This window comes from Melanostigma gelatinosum (genome assembly GCF_949748355.1).
Source record: "Melanostigma gelatinosum genome assembly, chromosome: 14".
NCBI classification, from domain to species: domain Eukaryota; kingdom Metazoa; phylum Chordata; class Actinopteri; order Perciformes; family Zoarcidae; genus Melanostigma; species Melanostigma gelatinosum.
The window spans coordinates 22214349-22237115 of NC_136647.1; the positions used below are offsets into that span (position 1 = coordinate 22214349).

At 43.2% G+C, this 22767-nt stretch overlaps 1 protein-coding gene across 1 annotated transcript in view; it reads right to left on the reverse strand.

The window, feature by feature from the left end:
- esama (endothelial cell adhesion molecule a) overlaps positions 1-22767 on the reverse strand; it is an 88762-nt gene that overhangs the window by 879 nt on the left and 65116 nt on the right. Inside the window, exons 2-7 of the mRNA XM_079284122.1 lie at positions 4936-5087; positions 2633-2834; positions 2357-2512; positions 1238-1360; positions 939-1068; positions 1-164 (exon numbers count right to left, since the gene is read on the reverse strand). The exon at positions 1-164 is cut by the window's left edge and continues 879 nt beyond it. Of these exons, the coding sequence (XP_079140248.1) occupies positions 1-164; positions 939-1068; positions 1238-1360; positions 2357-2512; positions 2633-2834; positions 4936-5087 (927 nt within the window). The remainder of the gene's footprint in view (positions 165-938; positions 1069-1237; positions 1361-2356; positions 2513-2632; positions 2835-4935; positions 5088-22767) is intronic.

The following is a 22767-nucleotide window of genomic DNA, read 5'->3' on the forward strand; positions in this document are numbered from 1 at the left end:
GCTGGGGGTACTGATGCAGGTGGTGGTGGTTGTTGTAGTTGTGGGAGGGCTCGTTGTGGTGCGGGCTGGAGGCGATGGAGGACAGGGTGCCATTCTTGGAGATGATATCTGAACCCATGCCACTCTTTGCCCAGGACACACGCTTGGGAGCCTGAGCATCCTCCCTGGAGGGGGACGGGACCCAAAGTCAATTTAATTTGCTCACAAGAGCTGAATTCAACATTTGAAAGAAGAATTCAATCAACAAAAAGTATTTCTATGTCTGCTGCTCTCACATTTCATTTCCTTTTGAACTGGACTCCAGTTAAAGATTACGATGTAAATGAGCCAGTCTAATATTAAGATGTAACAGAAATGGTCAAATATAGATTTCAGTCCCAAGAGGTTAAGACACTACATTTAGTAGACACTAAGTATTTAAACCAATGTTCATACCATTTATTAGAAATATGCTGAAGCCATGTTCTAGTTGAATTACCAGCCGTTTAAAAACGGCCAGCAGGCCACAGTTGGTCCACGGGCCGTAGTTTGGCAACCAAAAAACGAACAAATCTAGAATCAAATTCCAATTGAATGTCCAACAAACTGTATCTAATAAATAACAGTTGAACTTAATATAAGGAAACATTGTGTGCGTGCCTGTCTCTTTAAGATCCCCTCCAGAAAAAGCCTCGTCTGCAAGAAAAAGCAGCTTTGCAAAGGTAATGTCTCAAGCCTATGGTATGTTCTAATGAGCGTGCATGTGACTTAGGAATGAGCCGAATGTGATGTGTTCTGATCCAGGCAGCCCACAGTTAACTGACTGGGTCGTCTTCTTACACAGTTTGTGTGTTGGTAGGCACTCCAGATACCCCAACGTATGAGCACAAGCTTTACATGATATGTCCCCTTTAACACACGTGATAGAGGCCACTTGGAGGTAAGCCACATGAACTTACTTGATTTCGTTGGCCATGTCGTCCTCGTTGTCTCTCCGCCGCTTCACCAGGAAAAGGAGGCAGAGGAGGAGGAAGATGAAGCCAATCACTGAGCCCAGGGTGGCGCCGACGATCTTCCCCACATTAGTGGCTACAGGAAGAGTCACGGGACACACAACGGTTACATGTCACCAAAGCAGAACATGACTACACAGCAGCCATACTGTTTGTCTCTGTTAGATGTCTGAGATGAGTGTGTAAGATAGGAGTTGCATTGGAAACACTACTTCAACTAGTTCTCATGTGTTGTGTCTACGTACAGGTGCGGATCTCCAGGTTGATGAAGCAGCTCTCTGACCCGGCTGAGTTGCTGGCTGTGCACACGTACTTCCCCGACATGTTGCTGCTCAGGTTGCTCAGCTTCAGAGTGCCGGTCTTCTCGTCTGGAAGCAGCACAGAACACGGAGGACTACGGTCAAGCATGCATGCGTGCACATTGTTCCATTGCTGACATACAATGTCACGCACGTGCCTTTTAGTGCATGTTACATATAAAATATACAATAACATATTATTGTATATTTATACACATGTATATATTTTGCAATAGTTTGAAAAGGAGAAATATGCTTTGGACGAGAAGATCTCATATTTGTCTGTTAAATAGGAAGCTACATCGCTTAGCTTAGCATTGAGCATTGGAAGCAGCTGGAAACAGTGAGCCCACTTCTGTTCAAAGGTAAAGTAAATTAAAATCAATACACTCTTGGCAAACTGGAGAAAAAGCTAATTTCCTGGAAAGTTGAACTATTCCTTCTAAATAGACCTCAACACTTCTCTTTACAATCAACACTTGAAATGATGAAGGCACTTGCATGACAAGGTAGCACAACATGTAAACCATACTTTGGTGCTTCATTCTTACCTCTTTACTGAAGATTTCATTCAACTTATTTTCTTTTTCTTTTTACAAAATGTACCAAAACACTGGCAACGAGAAACCCCTTGGGTAGATAATGAAGAATAATATGACAACAATGTAAATCACATCCTCTAAACTAAAAAGGCAATCTGGTTTGAATTGACATCAAACATCATTACTAAACTTGTTTACAAGAGATTTAGCCGAGGATCTTTAGAGGGAACCATGGAGTGCACTCTATTCCTAACGTTTGGATATCTCATCGTCACCTCATCCAACATTAAACACTGGTATGCAGTAAGCTGCGTATGGTGATCCTAGCTGTAGTATGAAACATGTACTGCTGCTTATGCCATCTGAATAATTTGTTACAATCACATAGAAACTCCACACACATGTAATTCCATTAAATGAGCTTTCACACAGATTTATAGAATTAAAATCATGCAAAATATCAAGACATTCAATAGTTGCTGAGCAACAGGGGCAGGTCCATGAATGTGCTGAGGCCACTCACTGAGCATGGGTGAGAAGAAGACCTCCGAGCGGGGGCTGGTCTTCTGCCACTTGTACAGGGGGACGGGCTTCCCGGAGCTGGTTTTGCAGCTCAGAGTCACGTTCCCCTTCAGCACCGGCTTCCCTGATAGAGAGCACGTGGGAACCCCGGGAGGTACTGAGCCGAGAGGGTGAAAGAATGTTTCTTTTGTTAGATTATACAACGTCATTTAATGTATGAAATATAAACTACACTGCAAGTAAGGTGAAGTCTTCCCAAGCAGGATGTGGTTCTCACCCTTCACGTCCAGACTGAGGTCAGCAGTGAGGCCGGGACTATTGGGGCTGATGACCTGGCAGAGGTAGCGTCCTGAGTCGGACTCCTGGGTGTTGTTGATGTACAGCGACAGGTCGCGTGAGGGCATGCTGGAGGAGAAACCCACGCGGCCCTTAAACTGGGAGCTGCCCACGCTGGTGGAGTTTTTGGTGTAGGAGATGATCTGGACGACACAACAGAGAGCCAACGTCAGCCAGTGTCTTTGACATCCATGTCAGTATGACTGTGCGGTTATGCCGGGTCAGAAGAATCACAAAGGTTTTTAATCCTGCACACACCATTGTGATTGTTTGGCATTTGTCTGAATGAACAATTCAAGAGTCAACTGGGTTACATGGAACACAATTTGTAAAATCTTCTCATAGAATCACGCACTGCACATTTGTGGCCCATTTCCATCAGTTCCTTCATCACCATGAACACACACACACACACACACACACACACACACACACACACACACACACACACACATGCACACTGTAGTTTATTTTCATACAAAGTCCTGCTGCCACAAATACTGCTGAAAGTCATCATTTAAAGCATCATTTACTTTAGTTTGAGTGGTGCTAACAACTACAGTGGCCAGCCGATGAATCTAAACTGTATGAATGTATGCTGTGACCCATCTGAACATCTGTAACCAGTGGGCTTGTGGCTGAGTGGGGTAGAGAGCTGCAGGAATGAGTTGTTGTTTTACTTCTGATTCCGGGTTTAGAATGTGTTTTTGGCTGGAGACCTGAAATAAGGTCTGTGGTTAACACAAAGAAGCTGAAGAGAATTCAAAGATTTGTTGTACGACTTAAACTACCTCAGTAAATATGTGGTGAATTTAGAAGCTTCTACGTCTCTTAAAAGAGGTGGTTGATAACAAGTGTCTGAATGAGACGACTCAGCGTCCTCACTGGAACACCAGTCCTCCTTTAGCTCAGTGCTGGAGACATGAAGTCATGTCATTTCATGTCATTTCATCAACGTTTCTCTGCCACAGAGATTATTTTCTGCAATAATCCTAAATCCGATTGGCTTTTTGGACCAGTGGGACGCTAACTTCCTGGTTGGCCTATAAAAATAGATCATCCCTGATGCTCTCTGCTGAGAGACAGACCATCACTCTGGTTTTCTTGGCTAAAACATTAGTCAGTATAATATCGGGAGCCTAAACCTTTAAATTGAAGGAAGTTGGGAGGGAATGTGTGAGACAGCTACTGACGATGCCATAAGATGCAGCCCTGGAGGTAGAACTAGTCAGGATCTCGATCATTTTTACATCACAACTTCCTCCTTTAAAAACTTACAGTAATTCAGTCAGAAAAGAAGGATAAGAAAACGATTCAAAGTTGGATTGAAGCTAGATTTAACAACTGATTTAGTTTCTCTCAAACTTCAATGCTGACTGAGTCCATCCCTTTCATTGCCTGTCAGTGCATGGAGGCCAACTATAGATGTGAGACACAAAACACCCACATGACGTGTAGGAAAGCCTAATTCATGAGGACTTTCTCCGTGACAAGGTCCTGTAGAATAAACATCAGGAAATGATTTCGTTTGGAAAGAACAAGACTGAACTGGTTTCTCACTAGTTAGTGAATCAGAGTTAATGAGCTCACATCAGCTGGACTGCCTAGCATGGGGGATGGCTGTGCATCACTGTAACATAAGGCATCTAGGATTGGCTTTGTGAAAGTCCGTTTGTTCTTTTTATTCATCTGTTTGGCTACAAATGACAGCAGAGCAGAGTGAGACACTGATGGCTGTCCCTACTGAGTCTTCTCCAGCTCTCTGAGCTCTCTTTTCCCCCGTTTCCTTTTTGATTGTGATCCTCCATCTGTACAGCCCAGCCAGCCCAGGGGGGGGGGGGGGGGGGGGGGGCTTGTTCAGCTGGGCTTTTACGCATAACCCCTCTGCTTCATTTCCTGTTTCACTGCATCAATAATCTGATTTGGAAAAACACGTTTACCTTAGTTTCCTACTGCAGAAAACCTCCAGTGTGCTTTATTAAAGCAGGAGAGAAATAATATATAATATTAAAGGGTTAAGCTGGTTTTGTCTTGGATTAATTTCCAAGGGTTTACAAAGGAAGAGCTTTGACAGATTAGCAGCATAAGAACATAACTGTAATCCCACACATTATACAGAAGGCAACGTAAAAGATGTCCCTGCTGGGCTGCAGATACTGTAGTATATTAGATATGAAGATGAAGAAATATCTTATTCATGTTTTCCATATGACTGTTTGTAGCGTCTCCCATTGGCTTCCTTACCAGCTGGGTGCTGTTGGAGACAAAGTTCCAGAGGATGGTGTTGGTGCTCAGGTCGCTGCCTGGCCCTGTGCTGTACGTGACCCTCAGCACCACCATCTGACCCTTGATCACATCCATGCTGGGTTGGGACATCAGGATCTGGGCCCATATGCCTGGAGGAGGAAGGAGGGGGGGAAGGGAAGAGAGAGGAGAACTGTCAGTGTGACCCATCTCCAAAACGGGCCAAGTCTTCATCTACACTCACTGTAAAGCTGAATGCACCTGTATTCACTTCATCACACACTCATATTATTATGGCAGACGTCATTCACCTGCTGCTGTCAATACAACCAGACATTTCATATGTCACGAGCACACATATCATAAATTATGATCTGATCCAATATTATGTATAACGATGTCAAAAAATGAACAAATACAACTTTATTCATTTACCACCTTTCAAGCACAGAATGCAATACAAAGTTCGGAACAATTCAGCCACAAAAGACCAAAAACAAGTTTCAAACCAAATATCTACAAAAGGAGGGAAACTAATGAGATGAACAATGAAATGTTATCTGAATATTACAGCCGCATGTTATAGGTCACTGGACAGTGTGGAGGTTTCTGCACACCACGGATACGCTGAACCTCAACGTTCATGAACCATTCATATGTTTCATTTCAACACTTCTACATACATGCACTGGTATAGTGTTTCAACCACTTGTGGGGCTTTTGATGCACATTTGGCATTTCAAAACTGCATTCTCAACTACGTTTAGGTTCAGGCAACAAAACTACTTTGTTAGGGTTAATAAAATGGTTTGGGTTTCATTATGTCGTTACTTTTGGTTTCACACGGGACACGAACAGCAGTCTCCTGGGTGAAAGTCCCACATTTGGAATTACAGAGAAACGTATGTGTGGTGCGTCACAAAGACACCTAATCCTGGAGTATATACGTAATAGACGATGCAGTGTTCTTGTCAAGGATTGTTCTTCTTAAGAGACCAGGCTGGGAGACTTGACATGCTATAAACACAATTCCTTACACTCTGTGTCGATACTCTGCATTAAAAAGCCAAAAACATGTACACAAAAAACTGTACCAGCATCATGTTTTCTAAGCACTGAATGTCATAAGTCATAAGGAAAGTCTATGCAGCAAGAATATCAGAAATAGAGTCAAATATGCTGAGGAATGTGCTTCATCATGTCTTAAGAAGGAAAATATGAAAACAAGTCTATTCGTCATCAACTCATTACAAATGTTCCTCCCAGATAACGTTGGGAGAATATCAGGTGAGCACTGGACACATCTTCAGTGGAGCAGAAACACAGAACAACAACCGACCCACGCTCATCTCCATCTCTAGAAGACCTGATCTCAGGGAATCATGTGGGACTCATGCCACGTTCATCTGTGACGTTGAAATGAGAGCAAAGAAAAAAAGGAAAGAAGAATTCAGCAGCAGTGCAGAGAAAAGAGCTTTTCTTTAACAATGTCAAACATATTTCACCTTTGTATTCATTTAATGAACTGCAGGCCCAGTAGAAATGACCTCACTAATGCTGTTAATGTAGTAATTACTTTGACTTGGATTGATCTCATTATTGCAGTGAATCTCTAAGAGCTTGAATATCTCGTTGATTAATGTATTGAGTGTCTCAGGGCCAAATGAAACACAAAGAACACGCCTCCTCCTGAGGCTGTTCAGCTGAGAGTCGTTTATGTGGAGCAGCCTGATGTGAAGTACTCAGTGTAGCGTGCATGTATGGCCAGGGAGAGGCAGCAGAGAGCCAATACACACACACACGTGCTATTTTCTGCAACTTGATATTTACAATCATTTCATAAGCAATGTCCAGTTCTGGCTCAGTTATTGTGGTTTGATGTGCACGGGCAAATAAGCGACATTCATTCATGCACACTGTAACTGTTTTTTTGTTAATTCTCACTGTGCTTCATTTATTAATTCATCCAATTAATTCATTTGTTACTTCAGCTAATTCATGTTTTTTGACATTGTCTCCACTGCATGTCATTCCCTTTGTGGGTGAGGAATGATTTGACTTTGGATCATGTTAGAGCATCAGACCTAACTTCTCTGTGACCCCCCCCCCCTGGTCTTCTCTGTATCCCTCACAGCTCTGACCCGTCCACCTCTCCTCTAGGTAGGATTTCTCTTTGCTTCCAGAACTCTTCCCCTCAAATGATATTCCTGTGAACGGTTCCAACTCTGAGTGAAGGTGTAGAGTCCGGTCTGATCACGAATCATGCAATGAAGACACGTGGCAGGTGTGCGCACGCTTTAAAGAATAGATGGGATTTCTGTGTGTGCTAACCAGTGTGACTGACATGACCTTTGTGTGAATGCCATGCAGAAAGTATCATCGCTCGTCACTGTTTTGCAACAGGGATATTAATATTCCTATTAACTGGTGCTGTTGTTGTTACAATGAAACGTGTCCTGCTTGCGCCCTCGAGCATATTAAGGTGTTAACACAGGTAATGATGAACCAGCAGGATCTCAGCTAAAGAGAGAACGAATCAGAATCAGCTCTATTGGGCAGGTATGAGTACACATACCAGGAACATGACTCAGTTGTTGCTCTCAAAGCACATTGAGGTGGTGTGGTGCGATTTAAGTCTTTCATATACCGCTCCTGTAACAGAACAATACCATATTATTAGGGATTTCTTTTCCTATCGTCCAACTGGCGGCAGTGGGAACAAGTTGTGAACACAACCTGATAGGATGAACTTGATTATTTGTACATCCAGCAGTTATGGACAAAGATTGACATTCATTTGGAGTGGTGTTCTCTGTTCACCTGATGAACGTAAGTTCCCTTTCCTTTAGCTCTGTTTTTGGTGCCCACCACCTGTCTCTGTAGCTGTTACATGCTCACCAGCTAGTTTGTAACTGTTCCTGTCTGCTGTCTGCTGCTGAGCGGGTAGTGTACAGTGGCTTTATATGTCTTTCCCCCAGAAAGCAACTGCCTACTGCTACGCTATGAGAGCGCTGGGATCGAACCAAAACAGCTGAAGCTATGAAGCTCCATAGAGCCGAGAAGCAGCTGCAGATTCAGGTGATGATTTTGTTTTCAGTTTGGTTTGTTTGTCTGTCAGCAGGATGGAAAAACTACGGACTCAATTTGTAATGAAGCTTGGTGGAAGGGTGTATCGCTAGCCAAGGAAGAACCCGTCAACCTTTGGAACGGATTGGCCTTGGCGGAGTGCCCTTCTTGGTCTTTCTAGGGTTATTGCTACCAGAGGGTTTCACATTGTCATTTGACACATTATCATAAAAATACAACTGCTTTAGTAACAAATGTGCATATACATCCTGACAAAATGGCTCAAGATGATTTGCTTTTCCCTGGTTTTAAGAAAAATCCAGCTGTAAGATTTAATCCTCAATGAATATTATCTCTAATGAACACCTCCTGTGTTTTCTCAGCACAGCTGACACTAGAACGGCAACAATGCACCATGTAAAGAGATCCGTACAGAGAGTAGGTGTAGGTATCAGTTTCTCCGTCACTGTGGAGACAGATGGAGATGTGTCAGCGACGACAGAGAAAGAGAATGTGTAGGCTATCCTCCTGTGGGAACACTGTTTCTAATAAAGAGTCACACAAATGAAGTCATTATGATATAGACAGAGATGAGGAATGAGATGGATGGAAAATAAGGTGAACAGTGGAAGAGAGAAAGGTGCTGGAAAGGAGGAGAGATGAAGGACAAGAGACAGAGACGAGATTCATTGTGTCAATGTCTCTTCAGACCCTAAGAAGATTTGCTGTGGCAGTGAGAAGCAGACCTCTCTGGTGCTGACTGATGGATGGATGGCTGGATCAGTGGACATGTAAAGATGACAGAAAGAGGCTTAAACATAAACGCAATGAGTCATAGTGGAGCAGCTCTCTGATGATCGCAGTAAGCCGGTAACAGAGTCCACGTAGAGGCAGCTGTAAGAAGACTGGGCGTACTGCAGAATAAAGGTCTCTGGGACAAGGACGATGTTATGAAAGACAACACAATGACTTGTATTCCTAAAGCAACAGCGAGTAGGGTTTGTATGTCTGGACTGGTGTCGTTACAATAAACGCAATGCATTTTGGGAAATACACCTATTCAACTCAGTCGCCCAACTAATAGGATAGATATCCACAAAGTTAAATCCATGCAGAGAACACTGTATGTGTAGCTTTCATCAGAGCATACATGTTTCAGTTGGAATGGCACATGTAGAAACAAAGCAATCACATCCTGTATGCAGAACACCCGAGTGACCAGAAACAAACCACGGGACATGCTGAATGTCCACTTCATCAATAGGGTTCATATCAGCCTTGTTTCACGCTTACAAAAACACACAATGACACAATTGACACAATGCCACATGGGTAACGCTGTGAAGCGATTGGTTAGGTTTAGGAAACTAAACTACTTGGTTAGGGTTGGAAAGAATATCACGCTTTGAGTTCAAATTAGGTAACGATATAACGAAACAACTGTAAGAACTTAAATGGCGTAAGTCAGGGGTGTCCAAACTTTTTTCAAAGAGGGCCAAATTTGATAATGTGAAAATGCCCAAGGGCCAACAGTCCCTGCTGACATTATTTTAAACAATACAAGTAGCCTATACATACATTGTTACTTTATCATTTTATTTTCAATGACAGCAAATAGCAATGTAACCAAACGTAAGCATTCATGTGTGAACACATCTCAAAAACTATTCTGTTTCTTTCACATCTTGAAAGTCAGATAACAAAGAACAAGCCATCTAAAAGCTAATTACATAGAAACTGATCAATGTTTTCACCTCAAGACAATCTTAAATATGACTTAGTGAGGGTGATGAAAAGTTGTCTCACATTTAAATTCAACACACATGAAACAGGCTCACGAAAAAAATCAAGTTGTCTCTTCGTATCTGATGATAGCTCTTCAGTGTTACGAGCCAGGCAAACATTAGCAAACTCTGTCTTCTTCTCGGGGCAAATGTTTTCTGCTATTTTCATAACACAGTCTTTGATAACCTCACATTCCGTAAAAGGTTTGTCATGTTTAGCAATTACCACGGCCACTCCGCAGCTTACTTTGATGATGTTTTCATGTGAAAGGGACCGCTGCTGTGTGGCCAAGTTATCTTGGAGTTGCTTCACTTTTCTAGCACGGACGCTCTCTGATAGCTTGTTGTAGCATTAGCACGTTTGGTCTCGTAGTGTCTCTTTACATTATATTCCTTAAACAAGGCAACAGTCTCATGACAAATTAGGGAGACACAGTTGTTTCGGTTTTCGGTGAAAAAAATATTGCGATCTCCACCTCTCCTGGAAGCGGCGGCCCTCATTATCCACTTTCCTTTTTTTACTTGCCGTAGCCATGACAGTTCAAGGGTCAGAGCCAATTTCAAACAGCCAGACAGTTACAGAGTGGTGCTGCCACCATGAGGTAAAAATAGGAATTGCATGTTGAATTTGTATGATTTATTCATTCCGTTTTGACTGTGCTGGCGGGCCATAAATAATGCATTTTAAGACAGAAGGCGCGGGCCGTATAAAATCTGACCTCGGGCCGTGATTGGCCCGCGGGCCGGACTTTGGACATGCCTGGCGTAAGTAAACAATAAGCACCCTAAGCGGACTTTCTTACGTAACAAGCTTAACAACGTTAAGTTACAAGTGATGTGTTTGTTTCTTTGACTCATCCACCCCCCATCCCAACAGCCGTCAAAAGACTTGCTCGCTTCTTACTGTCTGTGAAACCACACAACTGTCAATAACGGCCGCTCGGTATACTACGTCCCTTGCTCTGACCTAATGCAACCACCTACCATCACCTCTAAAGCTCACAGACATGGGACATGCAGCTAATTTAATACGTACAAAAACCAAAGTGTACAAAAGAAAGGTTGTGGTTTTATGTGCCTTGTTCCCTGTCTTTATGCTAATCTAACTGTCTCCTGGCCATATAATGGTATCAATATGCTTATCTGACCATTGGCAAGAAAGCAAATTACACTATAAAAAGAAAATCCTTTCTTTGTGGGACCAGAAGGACTTCAGAGGTTCAGGTGTTGCTTACTTACTATTGTGGACAAGAACAATGAAGGACTTTGCTCAAAGTGTAGTTTGCATACAAGACTTCCCAGCAGGGATCACCCAGACACCATGATTTCACTGCAGGAAAATGTTTAGCGCCTCATTAGTATAGATGGGCTGCTCTTCATGATTTAGCCTGTTCAGACAGGTGCATTCCCCCCCCCCCCCATGTGCTGTTTTAAGAAGCTTTCCTGACAGAAATCCCTCCTCTCCGATAAGAGGAATTGATGAATCAATGTATGGAAAGATGAGAAATGGAAGCATAAATGGAGAACTGAACAAGGCCACGCGAGTCACACTCATAACATTCACTCTGAGTTCGGTCAGTGAAGCTTAATCTTTCCCGGGGTGGCAGCTCGAAAATCCACTCTGGAGGCTTCATGACGATTGGCTTTAAATATTCCATGGTGACTGATGGCAGAGCAGATGGGAGCCAGTTCATTCAGTGTGGAGAGAATGGAGGGAGTAATGAGGTCTGGACGGGTCTCTCTCTGGAGGTGATGGGGCAGTTTCACTAAGGCCATATCCACACTAGGCCGTGTCTCGTTGGATGCAGAGTTCTCAAATAGAACCGATCTCCGTCCACGCGGGAGTTTTCAGCATTATTGGAGCATCCACACGGCAGCCTTCGAAGGCGGACAGCACGTGACCATTAACGTACACTGGGCATGTGTGGAGGCCAGAGCACACGTGTCCGGCTGCTTTGTGCCGTCGACACACGCTGCAATAATAACGCTACCAAAACTGGTTTACAATTATAAGGAATTTAATTCCACTGATGCAAGTACGATTACAGTTAAACATTAGAGTACATACTCCTATGAAATATTAAAACAATAAAACCCCATTTGCAAAAAACTCTACTCAGCTCCTCAGGTATAAAACACGTCTATCCTCTGCGAGCATTCACGGGAGAGAGAAAAAGACTTTAATTCAAACCTCCCACACATTCGTTCGCGACTCCTCCCCTTCCGTCTATCTCAATTGCTATTGGCTAACTTCTCTACGCACTGCAACGCCTGTCTCCATGACTCTCTTGCCCTGAGTTTCTAACACATTCAATGATTGTCAGTTATTGTTTAATCCCGTCTATAATAATCCTTCAGTATGAAAGTTAAACTTCTGCAACTTGGCAGAAGCTTCATGTCTTTTAGCTACTATTCCTACATCACTTTATGTTTATCTTATTTATGCATTCCCAAAACCCTTATGATTATGACTAATTATGAATTATTAATTATGAATTATTAAACACTTTTATTATATCTACTAACTACAGTTTTTTGCTCAAATTTCTTACACATGCACGTGATGCTGTAAACAGGAAGTGGATTGCTTGCTTAGTTAAAAAAAAATATGACAGAGTAATAAAGTAGTCTTTAATAATGAAAGGTTGTATTTGATACTTAAGATCTTCCTCTATAAACTCAAACAGACACAGTTCGTGGAAAGTTTTATTTTTCAGACGTAGTTACAGCGCTGCGGGTCTGTCTGTCTATATATATATCTCTCTCTCTCACATCAACTTTACTTTAAAATCAACACTTACACGGAAACGTTTACTCGACTATGGTCCATAAATGTGGTCAACACACGTCGATCACTCGCTTCCATGTGTTGTTGTCGTGGGGGCTGATGAATGTAACGTTAGCTCCATTGGGGTATTCCTTCATGAGATACGGCATCAGGGGATAAGCTGGGTCACCCAGCAGAAAAAACAGGGACATCATCTTCGCCCTCTATCAATTCTTTAGGGCATTTGCTCCATCTTTTAGGGCACAACATCATGCAACAGGTCCGACTCGCTAGCTTCTAAGCTAATTTTAACATTACCGCCAATGGGGAAATGCTAACCGCGATTAGCATTAGCGAATATAATATATCTTCGTACATATTTTCATAAAGAAATACTTGCAGACTAAGTTCTCTCAAGGCTACCAAACGGAAAAAGTAAAACGAATCAGCGTCGATCACTCGTCTCTCACTCGTCTCTCACTCGTTTTCCTCTGTGTTGTCTGTTTGTAGCTCTGAATAGCATTTATTGCTAACTGTAGCTTCAGACAGCCGCTCCGTGGGGGCTGATCGCCGATGGTCAAGCAGCTCGCTCATCGCTCGAAGAACAGCTCGCCTCCTCCGCATGTAGGCATTAGCAGCATTGTAAAATGACGAATTTAACTCCACAATAGCTGCTACTACAGACAACAAAGCAAGCAATCCATGTTGAAATGAATCGCTGCTGGTCGCCCGGCTGTTTTGTTTTCTTCCGGGTACGGGTCACGTGATAGTGAGTGTGACTAATCAGGGACGGAGACGTCATGGCTGGTAATAACCAATCCAGTAGCGAGCACGGGTGTGGGCTCATTTGTTTCGAACAGACATCCATATCCGACGTCTACACTGAACCACGCGTTATGACGCGTTATTGCAGTGCGGTGGACGCGGTGGACGCGTTGGACGCCGCAAAATCGCCAACGCGCGAGTTGAAATTTTTCAACTTCTGAGAAATAATCGCGTGACGCTGTGGCGCGATAGCCTATCAGCGTTGAGTTGCTCCCCCTGTCATCACTGACTTCCTGCCGTTGTTGAATCAGGAAATAAATCCTGTAGCCGTCTGTGTTCACCCAGAGCTCTACGATACCTCATATCAATAGAGACCGGACCAAACTATGTGTAGGCATGTGTGTGTGTGTGTGTGTAAACCATACGGTACAAACAATGAATAGATGCTGCCGTATTTACGTCTACGTGACGTTATTGAGTGCTGGTGGAGCTGCTACGATGTTAGCATAGCCTAGCACCGATCCATCAGAGCTCCATTGAGAAGACCAGTAACCTACAAATCGGCATCATTACGTAGTTATTTCGGAGTCCCTTTTTGTCGGAGAAGACAAGTACAAATCGGTATCATTACGTAGTTATTTCGGAGTCCCTTTTTGTCGGTTTATTGCCGTTGAATCACAGCCAAATCAGTTTATTTTGTGTTCCTACAGCTGTAGTAAACAGCGACCGGTGGCTTGCTAGACAGTGAATACAGCTCGATACAATCCACGGAGCTCCTCTGAACAATATTATGAACCAGACATGACGGCGTTTGGCATTCCGATGTTTGAGGGACTTCCACAACACGTACAAAGCAGCAATTGTCCTTATTCCTTTCACGGTTGACAGCGGAAAGAAATGGCGGCCAGGTGAACGGCTTCCAGGACGATAAACCACGCCCCCTCTCCGGCGCTACGAGATTTTGCGGCGTTTGGTGTGAACACGACCGGCGACGCGTTGGACGCGATTTTGCAGTGCGTCAAAAAATCAACGCGACCGGTGTGAACGCAGCATTAGTCTGCTTTAACAAGCTGTATCATGGTGGCTTTTATAGGTGAATGTGCACTAGTAATAGGACATCGTGTACTACAGGGAAGGGTGTATTTGGAAACATCATCGTATGCTTCGAGCAATGCTTTCCAAATGTTTGTTAAACCACAGCACCTATCCAAACTAAATATGTTGTCATGGCACCCTGAGCCACCCCAATATAATATGCATATATGTACACGTGTGCTTTGAACACTTTGTGTGACTGTGTTGAGATACAGAGTGTTGTGTTACTGTGACAACCGGGGGTTGACTTGTCATGTAATTTGCTGCCGCATATTCAACAGAGTTGTTCATACTGTTGTTATACAGTTTCCCACAAGACACGAACAGCGGTCTCCTGGGTGAAAGTCCTCCACCATCCCTTAGCGGACTCTCTCGCTTGTTATACTTTATGCCCCATAACTCTCGAGTAACGGTTACTGGATATACTATGTTACTTCTTTCATGGCTGCACTGGCTTAAAGCAAACATGTTGGTTTAATAGAGTGTAAGAGATAAGCGAGTTAGTTATAATCTGGCCTCCAGTTTAAATGCTGTATAGACTGTATGTTAATATCCAGTATGAAAAAAATGCATTCACGCTTTTGGGAATAATGTATCCAAAAGAATTCAGTTTAAAAAGCCAGGATATTACACACACACTGTTACACTTCCTGGTAGCAAAACAATGAGATTGGCTGGTAAAGACACAATCAGGCTGTTTCAGTGCTGTTAACAGTGACAGTCAACTCTAGCACTTCCTTTGGAAAAACTGGCACACATTTTATATGTAAGAGTATGTGTTGAATTCAGTGTTCTGGAAAAAAAGCACAGCTCAAAGTTGTGTCTGGTTGTAATGCAGTAAAGGACTCTAAATGTATGGACAGCACTCGACGCAACACATCAGTGTTGATGAGATCTATTGCCTCGGGTGAGAGTATGAACCTCAGAGCTAACTGTATATTGTACACATGAGTTGGTTGGCGTTCTGCGAGCACCATGGAGGCAGAACAGAGCCGGCTCTTTCCCCTTGATGAAAAGTTTGCTGTGTGTGTGTGTGTGTTTCTGTATGTGCAAATCTCCGAATTGCAGGAAACACATAAGATTGAGCCTGTTTACTTCTACAGGATAAAGCAGTAGCCCAGCAGGCTTTGATGGGGTTTGACTTCAACGAGCATCTTTAATGCTGAGAAGATGGGTGGAGCGGCTTGGTCGCTTCCTCCGAGGGCGTTATCAGCCACTTTGAGTAAACTATTGAAGTCAGTGAGGGGAGGGGGGGGAGGGGGAGAGAGGGATAATGAGAAGGTCATAGGTAAGGTGTAGTGACGTTTATTTTTCCCACACCCTAATTTCAAATACATTGGTTCATAATCTTGACAAAAACAGAACAGCCTGATTAAAGATGAACGGATGAGAATGAGAGCGATAAAAGACAGAGGAGCCGAGGAAGAGACGATATAATCTGGATGATTAGCAGCGTTGTTGCAAACATGTCCCCATGGAGGACAATCGAGTCCTCTCTCTGGAGGCTGGGTGGAGATGTCATGCCTTCTCTCTCATGGAGATAAACTACTCGTGGGAGGGCTTATCCCAGTTTCACCAGATCATCAAAGTGGGAGAAAATATTAGTGAGTTACTGTCGATGAATGTCTGCACAGAGCAGCTTCATGTGTGCTGAACGCTGACAATCCTGAGGTGTAGAAGCGTTCAGGCAGAGGGAAACGCGTCATCGCTCACTTGTTTTCTTGCCAATAAGCTGCGGCTCTACTTTCCTCCTTGGGAGGGATGCAGGTGGTCAAATGTGCAGTTTTCTTGGCAAAAACGACATGTAGTTACTGGTACTGTATGTACAACGACATGTAATATGGGGACACTGACACTGACTCATGAATAAATGATGTTTCACATTCTCAGCACTTCTTGAACCATACATAGGAATTAATCAAATAATAATGTCGTTGTAAGCTAAGTGTGGCTGTAATAGTAGTAACAGCGGTGGAGTGGTCGGAGTGAACATACTTTATTCAAATTGAATATTTTGTTTTGTAATTATTTGTAGGAGGTGGGGGAGGTCAACCTTTCTCAGATACAAGTAGGGAGGGATTCAAGGAGAAGGTAGGGTGTGGAGGACCTGGAGGGGGAGAGTAGGGAAGGGAAGGGAAGGGGGAGTCATGAGTTTGAAAGCAGAAGAAACGTTAAGTACAATGTGATGGTCTAATGTGAGGCCCTCTGTTAACAGTCGTCATTGGACTTTGTTTCACCTGTATCGGATCACTGGTGAAACGTGAGTGATGATCAACCTGCTGAATGACTGATTACTGCAAAACGTTGTTGGCATGTGTTAAGAGCACATTATGTGTTGAGAACGTGTCCGTGTATTCCTTCACATCATTAGCACTGTTCCAGTGGACAGATGAACTTCTCTTGTTTTACTGCACACCTTTCAAACCACTCCACATGGAATGTAATGTCTTATATGTCCTGCATTAGTTAGGCATTCATAATAACACAGGACTCTTGCATATGTAGCACTGCATTAATAATTCACATCTAAATCCATAGCTACGCTACATGCAGAAGATGCTTTGATGTTCACCCTTTACCTCTAACATGTAGAAATGTGAGTGTGAATATTTAATAGCACACATTAAGAACAAACTAGCCAACAAGCAGTGCCCAGAGTGCCTCACCGGCTCTGACAACTAGTTATCGTTTGATGAATTTTTGAGTTATGGTCAATACACTTTTGTGTACACTTTTGTGAGGCCACAGTGACCTTTGACCCTTGACCACCAAAATGTAATCAGCTCATTCTTGAGTCCAGGATGAAGTTATTCCCTCAAGGCGCTCCTGAGATGCTGCGTTCACGAGAATGGGATGGCAGACAGCCATGATGCCTCAGAAGAAGAAGAAACCATTTTTATTGTCATATATATTTTTACACATACACGAAATGTATCTCTGCATTTGACCCATCCCTGTATATAGGGAGCAGTGGGCTGCCAGTGATCAGCGCCCGGGGAGCCGGGGGTTCAGTGTATTGCTCAGGTACACTTCGACACGTGACACGTCCCAGTCGGGGATCGAACCGTTGACCTTCCGGTTCCCAGACGACCCTCTTAACCCAGTGAGCCACGGTCGCCCCCTCAGGCCACAGCTGCAGCCGGCACATTAAACCAGAAACACGCAGTGCAAACACATCCACCTCAAGAAGGTGGTAGATTCATCCATTTGGTAACACACCTTAAAATAATTCTTCCTACACAAACATCTGCTTCAAAATCATTCAGATAGACAGTTCCTGAAATTCAACTTCAGGCACGAGCATTTATATCTATCTCTGCCTGATGCTGACAAACTTTAAGAGATAATACACACTGAAAAATAAAAAGTCTTCAGTCAAAATCTCCAGGTATCCTATTAAGTAAGGGTGTTTTTGGCACAGCCCATGGCTGGATTAACCCACTCGGAAGCTGCGTTCCTCATTGGTGAAACAATGGCTATCCTCTACTCACTTCTCACAAACAGAGAAATAATGCTAAAGTAATCCCATTACAGTGAGTTTTAAAGAGTTCTCACTTTCAATGTTTTCCTGAATCGCACTATTGTTATGAACACATTTGGTCCTCACAAACACACACACACACACACACACACACACACACACACACACACACACACACACACACACACACACACACACACACACACACACACACACACACACACACACACACACACACACACACACAGCTTGTCGTTCACAGAGAAAGCTCAGGGCCAGAGAGCGAGGCAGAGCTCATCATCTGATAACTGTGTGATTGCAGTTCTTACAGTATAATTAAAGGAGACACAGCAGTGGGACTCTTAGAGAGAAGAATGTCGTCTCTGTCCTCGAGCTGCAAAACTACCAGCCACTCTTCAGCTGGATGAGAGAGAGAGAGAGCGAGAGAGAGGGGGAGAGAGAGAGAGTGTGAGAGTGAGTGAGTGAGAGAGAGAGGGGGGAGGGAAGGGTCTGCTTAATTGGGGGAACAGAGATAGTGTGGGCCAGGAGGGTCAGCAGTGTGTGTGTGTGTGTGGATGTTTGTTTGTAGCTGTATAAGTCTGTGTGCGTGTTAATGCTTGTTCAAGTTAATTTTTATGTATATGGGTTTCCACACACACACACACACCTCCAACGCTGTCCCTCGACAGCTGCAAAGTGTCTTTCATACAAAGCTTTACTGCCTGGATTGATCCTGTGACTACAGCAAGTATAGAAGAGTCTACCATCTTTACACACATACACACACACACGATAATATGATTTAATGAGAGGCCTTCATTACTGCTTACATGTGGCATCCACTGATAACTGGAATTCCTTTTACCTTCGATTTGTTTCTGACATTAAGATGAATGAAATTGTATTAATTTCAAAAGATGAATCCATGTTTAACCCAGTTTAAAGGGAAACTTGCCTGCTGTGTAGGCTTTAGTAGATAATCAGCATGTTGTTGTCAGTGAGGAAAAACTGGCCGAGGATGAAGTTGGCATCACAATCAGACCTGTCTGTTCTTCCACGTTTCCCGACTGATATGATTTGATTTCATAACAATAACTCTGCTGGGCAAATGAAAAATGGATAGACGCTCACTCCTGCAATTCCCAGCTTTCGTTCCCTTCATGCTATCAACATGGAGCTGGTGATGTCCAGCAGGTCTGTCCCCACTTTGGTGCACCCTGAACCATCACAACTACTGTTGGATGGTTTGCCGTGACATTTCGTACAGACTTCCATGGCGTCACCAGAAGGTCCAGGATGATGAATCCTCATGACTTTGATGATCCCTGACTCTAGCACAGGGGGTTTCAAAGTCTGACACTGAGCCTTGATTGCTTCCATTAGCTGCGTGTCACAGCCACTGCTGCTGCTTGTGTGCAGGCTGCGATAGAGAAGACCACACTACAACATCCTGTCTCTTTCACCTCACACAGAAGCTTCACCTCACATCCCTCCCTCACAGTTTGAAAACCTCTGCTAATATGCAAAAATAAGATGGTGAGCATGGTATGCTAAACATTAGCATGTTAGCATTGTAGTTGTGAGCACGCTAGCTTCCTGCCGTTAGCATTTAGCCCAAAGAACACAGAGGAAGGACTGTGGTTGAGCTGCACTGTCAATGTTTCGAACATGACTCACTTCTGTTTAAATGCACGTTGGTTAAATTAGCACTTTATAGTTTAACAATATAATTACATTACAATGATGTTTGCTGGAACAAACAAAGTCATTAGTTGTGAGAAACACTGACACTTTCCTGCATGTTTCTTGTGCTAAACAAATACCACCATATATATCTTCATATCTCTGTTCCCATACTCTTATGCAGCAGTACTCATGTGCCAGTGTGGCGAGCAGCTTTCTGACAGCAGCTGAGCCGAGCACAGGAACAGAGCGCTTTGGTTAATTGGAGCTGCCGTCCATCTGATCGAGACGCCATGAGAACTGCTGCAGAGAGGAAATGACTGAAATCTGTCAATTGACAGAGCTTGAGGCTCTTATTGAACGGCTCATAAAAGCCAACCCCGTCCATCCAACAGGATCAGTCTTATCAGGCGACAGACACAATGGCACCTCGATTCAAATCCAGCTTCAGACAAAAAAAGAAGAAGTCGTGCCCGCAGCCACGGCTCTAACTTAACAGCAAAGAACTGCTCTGCTTTGGTTGATGAGCATTGGGACTGGACGTCTTTATGCAAAAAAATAAAGAACCAAAAGTTTACATCGTCTACAACAAAATAACCAGTGGTGTACAGTAACGAAGTAGAAATACTTCGTTACTGTACTTAAGTAGTTTTTTGGGTATCTGTACTTTACTTTACTACTTATAGTTCTGTTGACTTTTACTTTTACTTCACTACATTTTGCAAAGAAAACTGATACTTTGACTCCGATACATTTCCCCCTGAAACCTTCGTTACTCGCTACAAAATCAAATCTATCTTTAGAAACAAAATGAATCATGAGAGCAGCGTCGCGGACTGTGGTGGAACAGAGACTGCAAGCAGGTTTGGTGAATCAGTGGTCCTAGCAGCAAGTTAAATCATTGGTTAATCACGTTCATGCACAATTGCAAACAAGTGCTCTCAAAGCCGCGGTGTTTTGATTCCCAGTGATGCCCAGGATGCTATATGCTATAAGCTAGCGGGCGACTACCTGAGTAGAATTCCACTCTATGACGACTGATTTCATGATGGAAGCAGAAATGGAAGCACCTGCTACTCCCGCAACAAACGACGGTGGTGACGAAGACCAACACCAGTGGATCGCTAGCGAGTTAGTGAGCTGAGGAGGTGTTGACAGTTGTGACACCATAGGATTGACGGGAGCCGAGAGAGCGCAGCATTAGCGTTAGCATTAGCATTAGCGTTAGCATTAGTGAAATCCTTCGCAGCTGTGCGCAAGCTGTGTGTGACGCTGAACACACCTCTACCTGCCTCAGCGGCCTGTGAAAGGCTATTTAGCATCGCAGGACTAGTCTTCAGCCCAAGAAGAGCGAGACTGAATTCTCGCAATTTTGAAAACCAACTTCTTTTGAAGATGAACAGAACATTTTTCAGTTTCAAGTAATGACTGTGTTGCTGCTTTAGTATTGATCATGTTTTGATATTTGAGTCATGTTGTGGATGATCAGATGGAGTTATGATGGTAGCAGTCGCCCAATTGCAGATTCAGCTTGAGCAAAATCTTTGCCTATTGTGTTCAAATCAGGCCCATAGGAGTTTACAAGGCAGGTGTCCTTTCTCACAACACTGACCTGATGCATCAAGTGGATATGTTTTGCTGAACATAATATTATGCATTGGCCCTCTACATCCTCTAGTCGGAATGAGCATACTTATAAACGCACTGTTACAACTCCTTCATAGTGTCATATTGCTTTTCGGAGAATGATGATGATACGTTCATAGTAGATGCAAAAGTATACTTATGTACAATATATTATGTTGAACATTGTTGCTCCTGAATGGATCACAGCCGACCCAATTATGTTCAACACAGCTCCATGTCCTTGGTCATGGTGCCACAGCACTTAAAAGAATAAACTTCATAATTCTCAAAATTCTGACCCTTTGCTTTTTTATTAACAGCATTTACTTGTACTTTTACTTTCAATGAACAGGTTATGATGTTCATTTAATGTTCAGGTTATGATGTACATTTAATATCAGAAAATTACTTTTCATACTTAAGTACAATAAATATCAGATACTTTAAGACTTTTACTCAAGTAGTATTCTAATAGGTGACTTTTTACTTTTACTGGAGTAGTTTTCCAGTGAGGTATCTTTACTTTTACTCAAGTATGGCTTTTGAGTACTTTATACACCACTGAAAATAACTAAATATCAAAGGCAGCCTCCCACCCAGCTGCACACACTCACACATACACACTTCCTCTGCATTGTGTGGATGATGGCAGGGAGGAAAAAGCTGGGCGTCCTGATAGCGCTGTGATGGAGCGTTGTTCCGGGATTGGCCTGTTTGTCTTGGTAGGTAGTGTTAAAGTGAAGTCCAGCAGTCGGGGTCAGACAGGAAGTGGCCCACTCTGAGCCTCCAACAGCCTTTAGCACACTCCCTGCTGGCTGACTACTCCCACATTACAATACTGACGCATTGACCTTCACTTACGCACAGTAATGTTTTCAGCACACAATTTATAATGGTTAAAAGGCCTATACCGTTATGAATCAACTGCAAGATTAAAGTAAGCTCCTTTTTCCAAACATGTGGTCCTTTGTTACACAACTACTCAAGTAATGGAAACCGATGACATGCATACATGATGAGGGTGGGAAGTAGGTCTGGAATAACAGGCCAGGTTCCAGGTCTAAACTCCTGAGAACAGGAGTTATTGAGATGTTATTGGGCAACAATTGGCCAACTCGTCAAATACCGTCAAGTGGCCGTTCTCTTCAAACTATGGCGCTCGAGGCATCCCTCTAGTTTTAAACATGTCACGGACGGAGTGTCTGTTACCACTAATTACATGCATTGTGTCTTTTCAAAGTAAACTTCTTTGTTCACAGGAAACATGCAGTTTCCCTTTGTTGCAGGCATACAGTGTCTTTTCAAAAAAAACTTCCTATGTAGGTTTGCTTAGTTTTCAGATTTACAATGTTCAGGCAACAACAATCCTTTGGTAGGCTCAAGAAGAGATTGTTATTTGGGTTAAAATAAGTGCATTTGTTACGTGAAACAGTTGTTTGTTACATAACTAATGGCAGTAAAGTACATAAGTTACGAAACAAAACTACGGTGAAACCTCAGCGTTGACTTGGTTTCACACGGTACATGAAGTCCTGTGTTTGTTTGACCCATCCACCCGCCGCCTA